This window comes from Haliotis rubra, unplaced genomic scaffold, assembly GCF_003918875.1.
Source record: "Haliotis rubra isolate DU_JTF1 unplaced genomic scaffold, ASM391887v1 Scf71, whole genome shotgun sequence".
Lineage (NCBI taxonomy): Eukaryota > Metazoa > Mollusca > Gastropoda > Lepetellida > Haliotidae > Haliotis > Haliotis rubra.
In genome coordinates, this window is record NW_025767424.1 from 1901034 (window position 1) to 1918242 (window position 17209).

General features: G+C 38.6%; 1 protein-coding gene across 1 annotated transcript in view; it reads right to left on the reverse strand.

Moving 5' to 3' along the window:
* LOC124259134 (tubby-related protein 4-like) overlaps nt 1–17209 on the reverse strand; it is a 234226-nt gene that overhangs the window by 64449 nt on the left and 152568 nt on the right. The window contains 1 exon segment of the mRNA XM_046693229.1: nt 5906–6096. Within this exon segment, the coding sequence (XP_046549185.1) occupies nt 5906–6096 (191 nt within the window).

Consider the following 17209-nt stretch of genomic DNA (forward strand, 5'->3'; position numbering starts at 1 on the left):
AGCACATGGGTTGCTGAAGACCTATTCTACCCTGGATCTTCACAGGTCTCAAAGGCTAAGAATACTCAATAGAATTGAGTGAGTCCGTGAGTGAGTTTAGTTTTACGCCTCACTCAGCAATATTCCAGCTATATGGCGGCGGTCTGTGAATAATTGATCCTGGACCAGACAATCCAGTGATCAACATTATGAGCACAATTGGGATACGATGACATGTGGTCAACAAAGTCAGCGAGCCTGACCACCCGATCCTGTTAGTTGCCTCTTACAACAAGCATGGGTTACTGAAGGCGACATTGTGTTTCAAGAGGAATTATGTTTAAATTGGTTCATTCATTGGCTAAAAAATACCCAATAGAATTGACCATAGGGAGTAAATATATATTGAATGCCCAAAGACAACTATCCATACCAAGACCAGTGAGATAGTACGCAAAGGCTAAACACTGAATGCAAAAACGTTACAATTTTACAACACTACAGCCAAGTTAAATTTTTCAATGTTTCACGAAAAACACTTGTCTCTTCAAACATAAAATAGACAAAGAAGAGTTGTTTTGCCTTGAGGAAATGGATGCCTGTTTTTAAAGAAAATGAATCTGATCCAAATGGGTTTAGAAAGCAATAACTAAGCACACAGTTCTCAAAGTTCATTGTATATTTGAAGTTGCAGTAGATTCCTCTATCTTGAACATGGAAGGACCTGGCTTAAGGTCAAGTCAAAGTCAAAACGAATTTATTTTTAATGAGTCCAAGGGCTTGAGATGTACTTAATAGACTTTTACATTTATCAATAGAAGGGAATTTTCAAAAGTATTCTGGAAGAAAAGTTGTTCTCAAATCATTGTACAAGTGACATACAAGAGTGATATGATGCTCATCCTCTATAGAGGTGTTGCAAGTGGGACAGAAACGTAAACCAGGTTCAAATGATTGTCATCTACCTGCATTATAACATTGTGGCAAGAAATTACATTTAAATTTGGTGTAATTAGGGTGTAATTAGAGTGCAGCACATTTTCTATTATGATATACAGGTATCTTTGACATGTTGGGTGATATTCAGTATACAGATACACATGTGTGACCATTATCCTTCTTGTTCTTGAGTTTTACTGTTCTCTCCAAGGCTGGTGATGAGCATGTTTCTAAATAAAAAGTGAGATCAAAGCAAATTATCTCTGAGTTAATAGAACATAACTCTTCATAACACTTCAAACAGAGTTATCCAATCCATGTCTATTTCAGGAATCTGCCTTATTATAAAACACACACTTAGCAATTACTCATAGTGAAAGAAACACTGATATTGTTAAAACCATTGATCACAGAAAGACCATTATGAATAAATTGAAAAAATATATAAATGTAAAACCAAAACAAACTGTACAGTCCTTCAGTGTACAGACACCCATTTCTAGGTTTGTGATCTTGTGAGAATATTATTAATGCAATGAATCCACTATGAGCTGAACATGTTACGAATGAATATAAGGTAACCTGTATGATTTGTGTTCACAAGTACAAGTAAGCAGTTGATGTATCATAAACTATATTCAGTCAAGTGAGTGAGTGAGTGCAATTTTACGCCGCTTTTAGCAATATTCCAGCAATTTCACGACAGAGGACACCAGAAATGGGCTTCACATATTGTACCCATGTGGGGTACTGAACCCAGGTCTTTGGCATGGCAAGCAGATGCTTTAACCACTTGGCTACCCCACTGCCCCTATTTAGTGAAACAATAACAAAGTAAATTATCTGACATATTTTGACCTTGTTGACAGTGATAATTTATCATGACGATGACCAGTGACCACATTACTGTCAAATTAAGCATTGATTATTGTCCAGCTTGGCTTTGATATATTTCACTTATTGTGCTTTGGTATATAACAGACAAGTTTAAGTAAAAATAGTCTTTCTTAAAAACAAATTGGTGAATATTACATTCTTATGATTGCAAACAACAAACTGAAATTCACAAAGGGCAACCGAATATGAGTGTGAATCGTAACAGCCTGAGTGAAAATACATTTCAAAGTTAGAGATATATGTACAAATTAGATGATACTTTTGTAAGGACATCTTTGGGACCAAAGGTTTGGCTTGATAAAGACATGACAGTCGCAACTGAGAGAGGCTGCCATATACAATATCACAAAATGTTAGTAAAATTAAACATTTGAAGCCAAATAAAAAAAAATGTTGTGGTTCAGATTACACCTCTTCAAAATTTAGGGTAGGTAGGTAGGAATTTTATTATTTACATTTTTATTTTATAAGTAAAGTACGAACTAATAACACATTTTTCAATGTGTAATTGTTTATTCAATCAAGCTTGCGGCCAACATGTTGACTTTCTCTGTCAGAATGACCGATGTCTGTTGGTGCCAGGAAAAAACAATGGTATCTGAAGCTTATTTTACTCATACCTCTTAAAAAAAATAGGGTCGGCACCAGAATTCAAGGGTCGGATGGGTAATCGGAACCACAAAATTTATTTATTTTAGGCCTGAGAATATTGTCTCCAGAAGAATAGGTTGCCAGTTTGAACAACAAGGCTACTCCCTCATTCCTGTCCTGTTTCACCAGACAGGTTAAGGTTGTCGTTTCGGCTATTTTTACAACACAGAGGTACAACCAACTTGAAACACAGAATTAGATGAATCTGTCGATTTATTATCTTCTCCAGCTGCGTTGAATTTTGAAGTGTTTTTTTTAAGTCTTTAAGTCTGAGGTGTTGGCATCTAATTCTGACTCAGAATCCACAATGAGCTAAAATAATCAAACATTACCACATGTGCTTGAAGGAACCACAGAAATTCCCTCATGGACAATTATTTTGTGTGTCCGCATGATCATTTCTGCGTGTGAAGAATTATTCATGATGCAATCCTCGTCAGTTACTCTCAAAATTCATTAACACACTTGAAACAGATGATGTAAAATGTCCGCCTTATATCCTAATTAACCGCAAAGATTGATAAACTGCAAAGATCTTGCACACATACTGAAGATCAGTCTCTGAAGAAGACTACTAAGCAAGATGGAAGTCACAGCTCAGAGCAATCAAATCAGGGTCAACTCTACAGAAGCTGCTTCTATGAAAAAAATATGAAAAGAAGTAATATGTCTCCGCTTGGGCTGGTTTGGGAATGGCTAAACAGGCTTTCGTTCGTCATCACTGATGCAAGCAAGCCCTGTGAGCCATACAACAGACAGGCTGACCTATCAGAAGAGTGTTTCCCCAAGGGAACACCATCACGTAGATTATTTTGTCACACACCAGAAACACTGACTGACCAATCTCCTCCAAAGCCTGGCTGAATATTACAGAATTCTCCCCCAAAATGGATTTTGAATTATGAGATTGTAATTACAGCGGTTCTCTGGTCTCGTGGGCAGTTTGGAAGACCACCAAGTAATCAAGCGTCAAAGATATGTCTTTATCGCATCATCAGGGAGCACAACCCTTGTCATCTGTAATGGGCTCTTATCACTTGCATTATATCACAGGATGAAAAAGACTTCCCTGGATTTGTATATAAACAAGTAATTTTATCCCCCCAAAAGAGACTGTTTATTCCTTGATCAATGTGTTTTGCAAAAAAAAAGATAGTGGATGCTGGTGCATTTGATAAGAAGCAATCAAAAATCTATATTTTCTTACATAGTCTATGAGGGCTTTGGGTACTTATGTTATTTCTGATTCAAAGCAGGTAAATAGACCCCAGTTAGACGCCATATCTACCAGTCTCATAATCATCTTAGACAACTTATATAAGGGCAACCCCTCCGTCTGTTGGTCAAAGATAAACGTTAACTCATGTTGCCTCTTGCATTCCTAATCTTTCAAACTTGTGTCTGGTGATGTTGTGACAATATGTATGTGACACAAGGTGTAAGCTAACAGTTCTGGTATATCTGTTCTTTTATTGCCACAGACATTACAGGCAGACCAATTATCCTTTGTGTTTCCTATTCTGTCTAAGTATATGTTTTCAGTTCTATTCACATGGCTAAAGTGCGTTCTGGTGGTTCAACTCACATTTTTCAGTTGTCTCAAGAAAGTCATTATGATTACAAATCTTGGTTAGGGCCCTGGGCCTAGATTTTCGAAGATCTCTTAGCTCTAAGATAGTCGTAAGTTAATGTTAATGTATGGCACTAACGACTATCGTAGCGGTAAGAGAGCTTCGAAAATCTAGGCCCTGGGTCACGTTTCACAAACGATCATAGCTCTTCGACTGTCATAAGTCTATCTTAAAGTGTACCGGTAGGCGTTACGACAGTCGTAGCTCTAACATAGCTTTGTGAAACGGGACCCTGGGCCTAGATTTTTGAAGCTCTCTTAACGCTAAGATAGCTCTAAGTTAATGTTAATGTATGGCACCTACGACTATCTTAGCTCTAAGAGAGCTTCGAAAATCTTGGCCCTGGTCAACAAAGTAATGTCAGTGCTAAGACACCCATACTTTAACATGGCCGATGTAGCACTATGACCACTTGATGGAAAGGCTGACCTTGCTGTATCACAGTCAGGACCCACTTGCACAAAGTCATCTTAGTGCTGCTGCGACTATCGTAAGTCTATGTTATAGAATAGGACCGATGATCTTAGTAGTGCAGGTGGCCCAAGGATTCCATGACACAATCGCCAGAACACAGAATCTAATCAACAGATAGACCCATACAAAGGCATGCCCAGAAGGATTCAGGATTTGCTCCTTTTTCTGTGACCTGATCTCAACCTGTCAGTTCCACCATCATCCTTTTCTAAAGTGATTTAGGTAGTATGCATACCTTGATCCACATCTGATACTATTGTTAATTGGTTCTTTTGACAAGCATGAGGTACTACAAGGTGGTGGGGTAGCCTAGCGGTTAACAGGTTTGCTCTTCATGCCGAAGACCTGGTTTTGATTCCCCGCATACAATGCATGAAGGCTATTTTTGGTGTCCGTGGCTGTGATATTACTGGAATATTGCTAACTGCGGTTTAAAGCACTCACTCACTCGGTGACATATCCTGACCCCGAATGAGGGCACATTGAGTATGGCCGCTCTTCTAACTGTGATTGAAAGGAGAAACTGTACGGATAAAGTAATTGGAAGGTCGCTTTGAACAGTACAGATTTTATCCAGTATGTGGCAGAAAATCCCAAAGTAGCGCAGGTTGTAAATGATAACCACTTTGGTTCAACCCACAAACATGGATATGGTGACACAAAATCAAGGCAATACATGATTCAAATCCATAATCAAGTCAATGAATTGAGTCACCTTAGAAGACTGTGCCACCTGTGCCCCCAAACCTGTCCTGACAGAGTGAGTGAGTGAGTATGGTTGTACGCCGCTTTTAGCAATATTCCAGCAATATCACAGAGGGGACACCAGAAATGGGCTTCACACATTGTACCCATGTGGGGAATCGAACTTGGGCCTTTGGTGTGACGAGTGAATGCTTTAACCACTAGGCTACCCCACCATCCCTGTTCTTGCAGGTGAGGTAAACTGTAAGTAGAACCTGATTCCTCGGAATTTCCTCCTGATTCCTAAAGAAATTGTGACGTGCCAAGCAACAAAGGTTTACCTAGTATGGCACCAAATTCTCACAGTTAAATATACTGTGCTAAACAAAATTGAAATCTCTGGCTACTAACTGTAATACATAAGTTTCATCATTAAAGTACCCAAATCCCATTACTAGAACACATCTAAATGCAAAATTTCACAATCAGGTTGTGAAGGTAATTATCCATACAAAGTCGTGCCTGGTGATAATTGAAAGCCCTCTGAATTACAATGTTCTATCTGATGGCGACCTGTTTCTCAGTCTCTTAATGCCTGGCTAAGCTCATTAAAGATTCTGTCATGACCATCAGTAACAAGATATACATACCTCCGGCAAATTGTCATTATACAGCAGTTCGTCCAGGGTTCGGAAGGTGATGCTCCTGTCAACTTTTTCAGCACGGAAATGTTTTTGTCGGCGTTTTCTCTGCATACGTGGTGACCCACACCCTTCTGAGGAAATGTCTGTATCAGACTCGCTGTTGCTGCTGGTGTCATCCCCATTCTCATCTCGCTGATCTGAATAAACAAAACACCATTAGTAAGAAGTAGCCACAGTGTGACTGTTACGATGAAGATGGCTACTTTTGCCTCAATTACTGACATTAAAGTACTTGTGAAGACCCAGAAAACAGATACCATGCTTTAAAAGATCTGCAGCAGGTGCCCTCTGCTTTATTGTAAACCGAGTTCAAAGTAAGGCAAGACCAATTTTATTTCTTGTTTTACAGATTTTTGTCCACAGAAATCCTAAAGGCAGGAGGGAAAAAAAACAAAAAAAACATAAATCACCAGTCAAAGTAATATTCCTTGTAAATACTAAAAGTATTTTACTTTTGACAATTTATGAAGTATATATGGGGGGGAAAAACAATCTAAAAACATTATCTTGCACATTTACATTTTTGGTCAACAGAAATATTAAAATTTTATTTCTTGAGCAGAGAAAATTAATTAATTTTGTTTTCTTAATCTTGAAAAAATATGACCATCGGATCCGTAAAACAAGAAATAAGATTGGTCTGGCCTAAAGAATGAAAGTAAAGGGATCTTGGTTACAGAATGGTTATGTTACAACTCACAGATCTGTGAGCTGCAAGGTTAAATTTTATTCCAGGGTACCGCAAAGGTTGGTTTATTATTTCTAACACAACCTATTGTTATTTTTCCAAACCATCTGAATTTGTCCAGATTTCATCAATACAATATGCCTATCTATCTGTAGCACAGGAGATAAATCAAAAGGTGTTAAACTGTAGGTAAGAGTTAATGCATTAATTTTTTCTTGAAACAACTTAATTACTATCAATTACCAATTCTGAAGCAATGGCTATCTTGAGGCATAACCCAACTAAGACTATTTTCCATGTACAAGCATGTGTGATGCATCTCTTCTCTTCTCAATAGACCGCCTCCGTGGTGTAATGGTTAGAGCTTCCACCCGGAGAGCGGAAGGTCGTGGGTTCGATCCCCGACTGCGTCATACCAAAAGACGTTAAAATATGGTACCTGTTGGTCCCTGCCTGGCGCTCGGCATTAATGGCTACAACAAGGACTGGTCGGCTCGGAGTCAGTATAATGTGTCTGAGTGGGGTATTCATGCTTCACTGCGGCATGGTATCTCAGTGGGCTAGCACTATAAAACCAGCTGATAGACTGGGCTAGTACAAGCAGCCTCACATACACTTACACACGCATGCACGTCGTCATATGAGCGAAATATTCTCAAGCACGACGTTAAACCCAATTTCACCTCACCTCTTCTCAATATGGTAGTAAGTAGGTGTGGCCATCAGGTCTAAAGCACCATATGGCTACAATGACACACGGCTCACAACTGATCCTCACATAAATCTCATCTAATGGCTGTTGTAGGAACCCAGGACATACTGAACCAGTGAATACTCAGTATGTCATGAACCTTGTCTATTGTCTCTTGACCTGGGTTCGATTCCCCACATGGGCACAATGTGTGAAGCCCATTTCTGGTGTCCCTCACTGTGATATTGCTGGAATATTGCTAAAAGTGGCGTAAAACTAGACTCACTCACTATTGTCTCTTGAAGACTTGAGATATAATATATGAAATGCAATTATTTGATCATTTTTTAAAATGAACACTATAAAATACTCAAGTTATATTGGTAAATTCCATTTCACATCACACTTAGCAATGTTCCAGCTGTAAATAATCAAATCTGAACCAGGCAATCCAGTTATTGCATTGACCACATGAGCATCAATCTACGCAGTTGGGATACGATGACTTGCATTGACCTTGACAGCAAGTCTGACCACCCGATCCTGTTAGTCGCCTCGTACCACTAGCAAGGGTTCCTGAAGAACCACTCTATCCCAGATCTTCACAGGTCATCAGTTTCACTCAGCTTTAGCAGGGTTTTTATGCAACACTCCAGCATTATATTATGATAGATAAAGGTACAGCAACAACAGGGTTAATACTTTGTACCCAGCTATTGGCTTTAACCCAGAATGCATCCTGGTTATTTGACTTCTTACTAGAAGCTGGTTGAGCCAGATGTTTTTAAATTGAGTGAGTGAGTGAGTTTAGTTTTACACCGCTTTTAGCAATATTCCAGCAATATCATAGTGGGGGATACCAGAAATAGGCTTCACACATTGTACCCATGTTGGGAATCGAACCCGGGTCTTCAGCGTGATGAGCAAACACTTAAACCACTAAGTAAGGCTACCCCACTGCCCCAGATGTTTTTCAAACTTTATGGAAATATAATACATATTGAACTTGTAAAGGTGGAAGTTTTTTTTATCAGAATAAAAGAAACTGGGTTCCAAACAACAGTTTAAATCAAGAAATTCTTTATACATTTTTTCAAACAAATAAATTTTGACATATTTTTCCAGCATAAATGAAATCTCAAATATTTTACTTGTGTTGGATTATGTATCGCATCACAATTCTTGCCCCACCAGTGCCATCTTTGGTTAATACTTGACCCTACAGAATCACTGGCACTGCTGGTGTACTACTCGCAACCTAAGCTTGGATGCTGACAGGGTGATTGGGCAGAGAATGGCGCTACTGCCTGTACACTCCCATTTACTGAGGCAGTGTTTCCGGTACTGAAAGATCAGATGTCTACCACGGAGCATCTGATAACACCATACTTAAGTATATTCTACTATATAGTCTTCTCAGAGTCATTCAACATGTCCATGTAGTCTATTTCAACCAACAAAACTGTCTGTCTGGTATTTTATATGCCTTCTTAAAGACACAGGGTAGACTCAGTTCTGTACCTCTACTGCATATGAAGTCGGCAATTTAATATATCAATACAATCCGCCAATAAACAAAAGCACATATTTCAAAATATTTTCTGCATAAATACTGAGACAAAAGCTATTAACAAATCATGAAACTAACTACATCTCCACAATGTTTATAAATCTGAAAAATCTAATGTACTATACATAACATAGCACAAACAAAGGACAGTTACATTTATTCAACTGTGAGCCTTCTGAGAGAATATGTTTCTCATCAGCCCTAAAATCTTCCACCAGTTTCACACGAAGCACACTTACACAGTAAATTATTGAAAACAAAATGTGATGTGATCTAAAGACAACATACAAACGTTGAGTTTTCATGGTCTGGCAATTTCAGAGAAAATGATATTTATAGTGTCAAAAATGCATTTAGACAAAATTCCAGAACAAGATATTTGAGCAGGGTCAGCTAAGTAATGGACATGTATAGATTTTTCAATCCGCCATGGTGGCTATATTGAGAGTTGAACAAATTTAGGTGCCATGTAACTGTGGGAACTAGAACGCATAGTTTAAGCTTCATTAATCCAGTAGTTTCAAAGCACAATGTATACAGCAAGGAGAAAAGCATCTTGGAAGAACTAAAGGGCATGATGTGGATGCAAAGGTCAAATCAAGGTCAAAGTATAGAATCTTGCAAGGAATAGGTCATACAGGTAGTGTCTCACTATTAACTACACATACCACAAATTTCATTTCATTTTGATAAAGTGACTGAGAAATGTTAAGAAGTTTCAATATGGTCAATGGCTTAAAGTCTTCAGGGTCATAATCCAATATGTCACAACAAATTGAATAACTACATTTTATAACTTTTGAACCATAATGACAGTAACAGCAAAACTTGCTTTCTCAATATGGTTGCAAGGTGCCTATTTCTCTGGATCTGTGACTCAAACAAACAATATCTGATCCTGACAACAAGGGGTAAACAACTGTGGAGGGAGGACCAAGCTTATTCAATCTCCAAGTCCCCCGTGCCGTTAAGCCTCCTAACCAGTCTCACAGGTATACAATAAATATAGAGGATTAAAACTGTTACTAAAACCTGCATCTCTAAATATTGTGATCAAGGCAGCATCTGTCTGTCAATATCTTGCACAACAGAACATAAGTAACCACTCCCGCAAATACATATACTCTAATCTACTCCCATCTTCAATAATTCACTGCTTTAGCCAGCATGGTGACCTATCCATGGCTGTATGAGCAAACACACTTGATGATTTCCACAAGCAGGCTTACAAGGAACCTGACTACGTAATCCTTGTTTATGGAACGGATCAGGCAATGATGGTATGCAGGCCTGTCTCTGGAGACCATCCCTGGCTGAAGCGTATGATGTCTGTAGGAAGGTCTCATATATTATCTGCAGAGAGACTGTTATCATTTACTGAGTCACATTACAAGCTTTTGCCTAAGTGGCTTCCACAGGGAGTGTCATGTATACTGAAACCTTGCTCACTCAAAGACCTTTGAACCATCAGATGTATTATGAGTTATCAAGGGTATGATACAAGCTAGGTGCCCATATTGGATGCACGGCTGACAAGAAATAAAACATAACAAATACCTTGTGTAAATAAAGGGATTATTGTTCCACAGAGATCATACGCAGTAAACTAAAAGCATCTAATTATTGACCACATGTGGGCATATTACCATTATGGATGCAGTGTGACTATAGGCCCAGGCAGCCTGGTGGCCTGTGTAGGATTATGTCCTGATGCTGAAGGATCTGCTGGTAGTGGGCCTGAATGCTTGATTCTCTTGTCCGGATCATTGCATTAAGGGCCCTAAACACTAGTAATAAGGGTTAAATACTCTGTACATGTATGGGTCAAATATCCTCCACATGTGTTGGTCAATTACAGGGGTGGAAATAACCCATTGCCCGACATCTGAGTCCAGTGTTTTTTTTCTGTCGGGCAAGCAAATTTGTATATCACACTGTACCGGTGTCCAGTTGACTTTCCAATGTTAACTATGTTGTTTATTGTAAAAAATCAACAAGAAAACGGCCGGTATAGTGGAAAAATATCAGGGCAAGTGATTTTACATGTGCTACTGTTCCGGAGTACACTAGCAATTTTAAAGTTATTTCCACCTCTGAATTACCCTTCAGAAAGGAGGTCAAAATACTCTCCATATGGGTGGGTCAAATACCCTTCACAAGGGTGGATGCCAATATGCTGAATATGGATGGGTTACATTACTCTGAACCTGAGTAAGTCACAATACCCAGGTTTGACTGAAGATTCAAGTCCATCATCTCAATAATAGATATTAAGGGTCCATGACCTACCCCGCCTTATAGCTGCAGCATCAAACAACAAACAAAACAAACAAATCATGTCCTTAGTAACCATTGCACATGTTCCAAAACCTTAGTGGTTACAGATACTGATTCCAATACCAGACTAATGAATGTGACCCACTGATACCCTAGTCTAAGTAAACTTAGGCTCACAAAACCTAGAAGGTCGCGTCAGCTAACGTTTGAGTGACCTATGACCGTCCAATCAAACGCGAGATGGATGAACGGATTTAACCAATCAGACAACGACTACTTGTCAGGGTTACAAAACGGTTTTTGGATTTTCTCTTCCTGGACGCTGACACTGATCTATCAACAAACGAAAATCTGCATAAAACACAGATATTAGACCTGCAGTATATACACTTAGAGGTTTCTAATGACTTGGTTACTATTAGCTTTATATTTCCGCAAGATGACATCCTTGAATATTGACAAAAACGCTATTTTCAGCGATTGTTTACTCATTGCGTCCTCCATGTGTATCACTCAGAAGCGATCGTATGGAAAATAGCATTCGGAATCGTTCGAGTTTTTAAGGTAAAGGTTCAAACGGTATGTACGAATGTGAATTTTCACGATTTGGTAAGCTGTGTTCTGATTGGTCAGTCCAAAAGGTTAGCTGACGCGACCTTCTACTAGGTTTTGTTAGACTCTCTTTAGCAGTGTAACGAATAATACTGAGCCTAAGTTTACTTAGACTGACTGATACCCATACCTTTGAATGTATTTCTCTTACATGAAACTTACATGAATCAAATAATCACACTTTCTTGCATCCCATGGGACAGTGCACATAGGAAGAGAACCCAATAATGATAAATAAATGACATGGGAATTGTTATACACAATCATAAGAACTGCATCAAGTTACTTCAGTGAGAATTTGAGGCCTCAAAGAATATCCCAAAGTCATAATGCTTAACTGAATCAATTTAAATATGAAGTTTATTTTTTATAATATTATTCAAATAATACAACTACAACTTAAATAAATTTATATTTGAATGAAAATGCAAGCTTACATTTGTAACGTCCAGATAAACCACGAAAGGAGCAAAAACTATGGCGATTTTTCCATTTGTGACATGTCATAAATTGCCCGTGCCTTTTTTCTTTTATATTTTCATTTTTTCACGTAATCAGAAAATTATTATAAAAGATTTCTTAAACAATATGTATGGTCGCTTCCTATTTCCGACATCTCGCGCTTTCCGCTTCGGTAAAATGACATAACAACTGAAAATACCTCCGTTTTGAAGCTTCTCGGTATGAATAACATCTGTGCAAATCGTTTGATGTCGGGGCATCGCCTTAAAGCTCTGAACATCAACAATATCACTGTACCCTTGCCGAGAGTATTTTCACAGTTGTAAGAAGCGATTTTATTGGATAAAGATTGGTTTCTAATGACGCTTTTCGCCACAGTCTCGCTATAATATCATAAAAGCAAAATAACAATGAAATTAAATAGTGAAACCTGAAACATACATCATATTAATATTTGTAATACCGATACTGATTATTTAGATAATGTAGATTTGATTTCTTTATAACCTTTATAACCTTGAACAGATCTCGACTCATCAGGTCCAGGTCAGTGAGCCTGTGCTAAATTTCTGAATGATGACCGTGACACTCTTTCCTAACATTTAAATGAATATATACTACGTTGACACACATGCACACACGCAGAGTTGTCAATAAGTAAAGAAAAAATACAAACAGAAATTAGGAAACTTTTCTAGTGGAGACTATCAGCAAAACAATTGTATCAATCAGCAAGCTTAACTCAGTTTCTGGATATAAGCAGGTTTTCAGTGAATGAGTGAGGGAGCTAAAACAAGTTGGTTATGATGAGTAATAACGAATCATACAGTCTTCATACATAGTGACAAGAGGGAGCCACATGTATTACACTGTCTGCTGGGCAATATACCGAGCTATCCAAGCAGTGAGGTGTAATAACAGCTTGGGACAGTTAGACAGCATGTTGACGGAACTCTGGGGATCTCAGCGTTCAATACATAGACAATTACAGTCAAAATGCTGCAACCATCACAATCTCTATGACTGCAGCTGGAATTCAACATATCTCTATCAATCACTTGCACAAGTAGCATGTCAGTTATTGTCATACATTTCAAGCTTCAGATCGACAGCTATCGACCCTAAAAAAACAAGTGTCCCTCTTTATCTGTGTAAAATGGATTTCTCAGCTACATATTTCTAAAATGAGGCCCATTTCTTTCACTTCAATCTTATGCCCTGCAAAGAGAATTTAAATCCATTAATTTCTCCCAAATATGCTATACATTTTGAAGTAGTTAACATTGAACCCAAGACTGGCGCACGTCTTGATTTTTCTGACATGTGACCATCAATATAAAATATAGCATAAATGACACACAGATATTTTACAAACATATATTTGGGTCAAATAAAAAGGCTCAAATCTAAAACACTTATTAGTAGAGTTTCTTTTCTCTGAACCAAACTAAATATTCTTCCAGCAGATTATTACCATGTCCCTTTATGGAGATGTTATTCCACACTGGGATTAGAGTTGCACTTCCTTCACTAATGGGCAATATTCAGACTGGAAATTTGTAATATATGTCTAAATGTCAGAAGGCCATGAAACCTGAGGGGCTGTTTGAAAAACTACCTTAAAAATGCAAATCTGACTGAATGCCTCTGAAATAACCTGAAAAAGCATTAAGAAAAGTATTGAACCCAACGCCAGACTATGTTCTGATTGCATTGAATGTCAGCCCCCACAGTACAGAGTATGACCACTTTAGAGGAGACTAACAACCTCGGCAACAATGTATTTTGCCTAGCCATAGATACAGGAGGCACTCTACACCATCAGAGATCCCGCAGCACCAATGGACAGTCACACATCTCAGAGCCATGCCATTCAAATTAACATCAAACCCACAGCCCACTTAAAGTAGTCTCTCTTCATGGAGATGGTTTCACAGGCCTTCTGCTGCATCCTGCTTATCTTGGAGTGAGTTTGGTGTCGGCCGAGTGTTGCTAAAGGGATAAAGAACGCAGCTTCCAAAGAAACACACCAATAACGATGCAATCAATCAGGGTTTCCCTATCTAAACTCCTGCTGGAGACATCTTGTCATAAACTCCCAGAGTGCTTCCATGAGAACGACATGGCACTTTAAGTGTGAGGACAGAATGGATTGATACATTTTATTAAAGTCATTCCTCAGTCAGTAGATCGGTGTAATTTCACTATTAGATCCTGCATGTGCTGAATTCAGGGAAAGCGAGTCCCTAAGCAAGACATCAACCAAACTGCCATTACCTAACTTGGATAAACGAAACATTACCTGCAGGCATGAGTAGGGCCTCGTTCTCTACACGACTGGTTAGATTTCAACTCTATTGATCCTAACAAGGGCCGCTTGGCTCGCAAATACATAGGTGATGGTTATTGTGAGTGCATTTACTAATTACCTCTTTGCTCTCATGAAAGACAAGTGTTTTGAACCTCCTTGAATACATGCACAAGGCTGAAGCTAACGTCCACTTGACATCCATGTTTAGGTATGCAATCACCAGTCAAACACTTTTCTATCAAGCTTGAGTAATGTGGAAATCGACTGCTAAGGTATTTTATCATGGATAGGACCAAGCATAAACCAAGTCGTGCTGCCAACCTGAAGCTTCTTAAGACACTTTGAGAAGTAGAATAAGACCCCTTGGGAGTGCTGTTCCTGGGATTAGCGTGAAGAATGGTCACTGTTTTATGGAAATGTAGTTTCTGCATATAAATCAAGCTATGTTATGAAGGAGCATTCTGGTTATGTACACCAAATAATTGTCCCTTGTCAGTCACATACCCAGCAGCTTCAAAGGCATTGCGATGAACAGGAACTAGTGGAAAAAAACATCAATAAGCTTAGTTATTTCAAAGAAAAGAATAAATATTATACTCTACAAGGCATATGCATGAATAATGACCAACTAAAAATACCTCCATCTTTCTTAGCAACACGATCACAAGAACACAAAATCCTTGCCGGCTTCCAAAGCAATATCTGGAATAGGAATCACAGGCAGCTTTTTTTCACTCTGTATCTTACATCTTGGAGGTGGTAGTCTGAAGAGGTGGAACGATGCTGTCAGGTGATCCTTCTAATAATGTGAGTGCAATATGATTCGTATACTGGTGAAGAGCTCTTATTCCACATGCTCATATTCTCTACCTTTTTGCAGGTGAATCACAACCCTGAGTCATTTGTTTTCAAACAGCAAACAAGATGGGATATTGTAGGCAAGAAGAATATATGTTTGTATTGCGATAATTTTTTTTAAAACCCGGCACCTTGAGCATGCACTAGTTGCGTGGATATGTGCGCTATATAAATATCCCATAATAATACAGGAGTTGTAGATTTATATTGGATTGTGAGCCTCATATGACAATACAATACTGTATTACAAAACACGCTGTCTGATTATCCAACACCCACTCTTACATTTAATGTCCTTAAGAACCTTGGAAAAAAACCAAAAGAATCCAACATTATGTATGTTTCCTTTGTATACTTAGCTTGGCCTACTGATTCACTGACCTTATTTTATTTTTATATAATGGCAGTAAGATAAGTTTGACAATAAAACTGATCAAAGAGATTTTCATACAAATAAAGTGAATATATTCCAATGATGACTCATCATTACAAGTCAGATTTTTAGATTATGAAAATCTATAGATATAGTTTGGCCAAACATATCAGTATTATAATAACAAAATCTCAATGTCAGCCTGACTAGTAAAAATAACAAGAATGGTCCTGTACCTAAACTGAAACCAGTTATTATTATTATTATAGTATATTTATATAGCGCACATATCCACGCAACTGGTGCATGCTCAAGGCGCTGGTATTTCCCCCTGGATCATTGGATGTCAATCTCAACGGCACATCGTATTATCAATCTCAACTCCCTGGGGAGTATACAACTCTTGCTGCCACTGGGCGCACCGAGTTATTGTGGCTTTCTCATCCTAACAAGGTACCCATTCACAGTTGGGTGGACTGGGACACATAGTCACAGTACTTTGTCCAAGTTCACTGCACGTTGCTGTACCCGCAACTAGGTGTTTGCACGTATTCATGTGGCCACCATCTGGTCATATACCAACGGATTCGTGGGTTCTTTTAAGTGCACAGGGTTGTGTACTGTACACTAGTAAAGTTGCGGCACAAACAGTAACCCCCTAAAGCAAATTGTCTCGAATGTTTTTCACACTGATAAAAAACAAAATCCTTAATGAAGAGAAAAGGATAAGTAACAAAATCTCCTCCAAGTGTATAATGATCCATATTCAGAATTACAAGATCATAGTTAATCATGTTGCAGACATCTCCCTAGCATCTCTAAGGGGGAGAATTCCAAGCTGGTGCCACATCAATACACACTGCCTCGGGTCAGGATTGCTCTGTGGGAAGCTGCCCATGACAAGAAGAAACAGCCAAAAACAGCATAAAAGGAAATAGTGAGGACAAAGTACTGCATACCTCCTGGCTGGCTTAGTGTTAAGGAGGACATGATATCTTGGGGATTTTATCACGCATATTGTGGCTATTTTCTAATCCGAGAATACCTCATTGTGTTGTCTTTGTAAATAAAATGCTTACTCTGTAACCACGTGGTAATGGTATCAGATTGACAGTTTTTTAAGGTTATGTTTTCGTTAACCTGGCTTTTTATACAGGGCAACAAATGATCTTGCTTCCTCTGAATAGTTCATCAGCATACATGATTGAAGTCAGAGGAAGAAATATGTGAAAAATGCTTCTTATAAAGGACAACGTATGATCTTCCTTCCTCTGAATATGGGGCGGTGTGGTAGCCTAGAGGTTGAGGCGTTCGCTTGTCACGCTGAAGCCCCAGGTTCAATTCCCCACATGGGTACAATGTGCGCAGCCCATTTCTAGTGTCCCCTGCCATGATATCGCTGGAGACC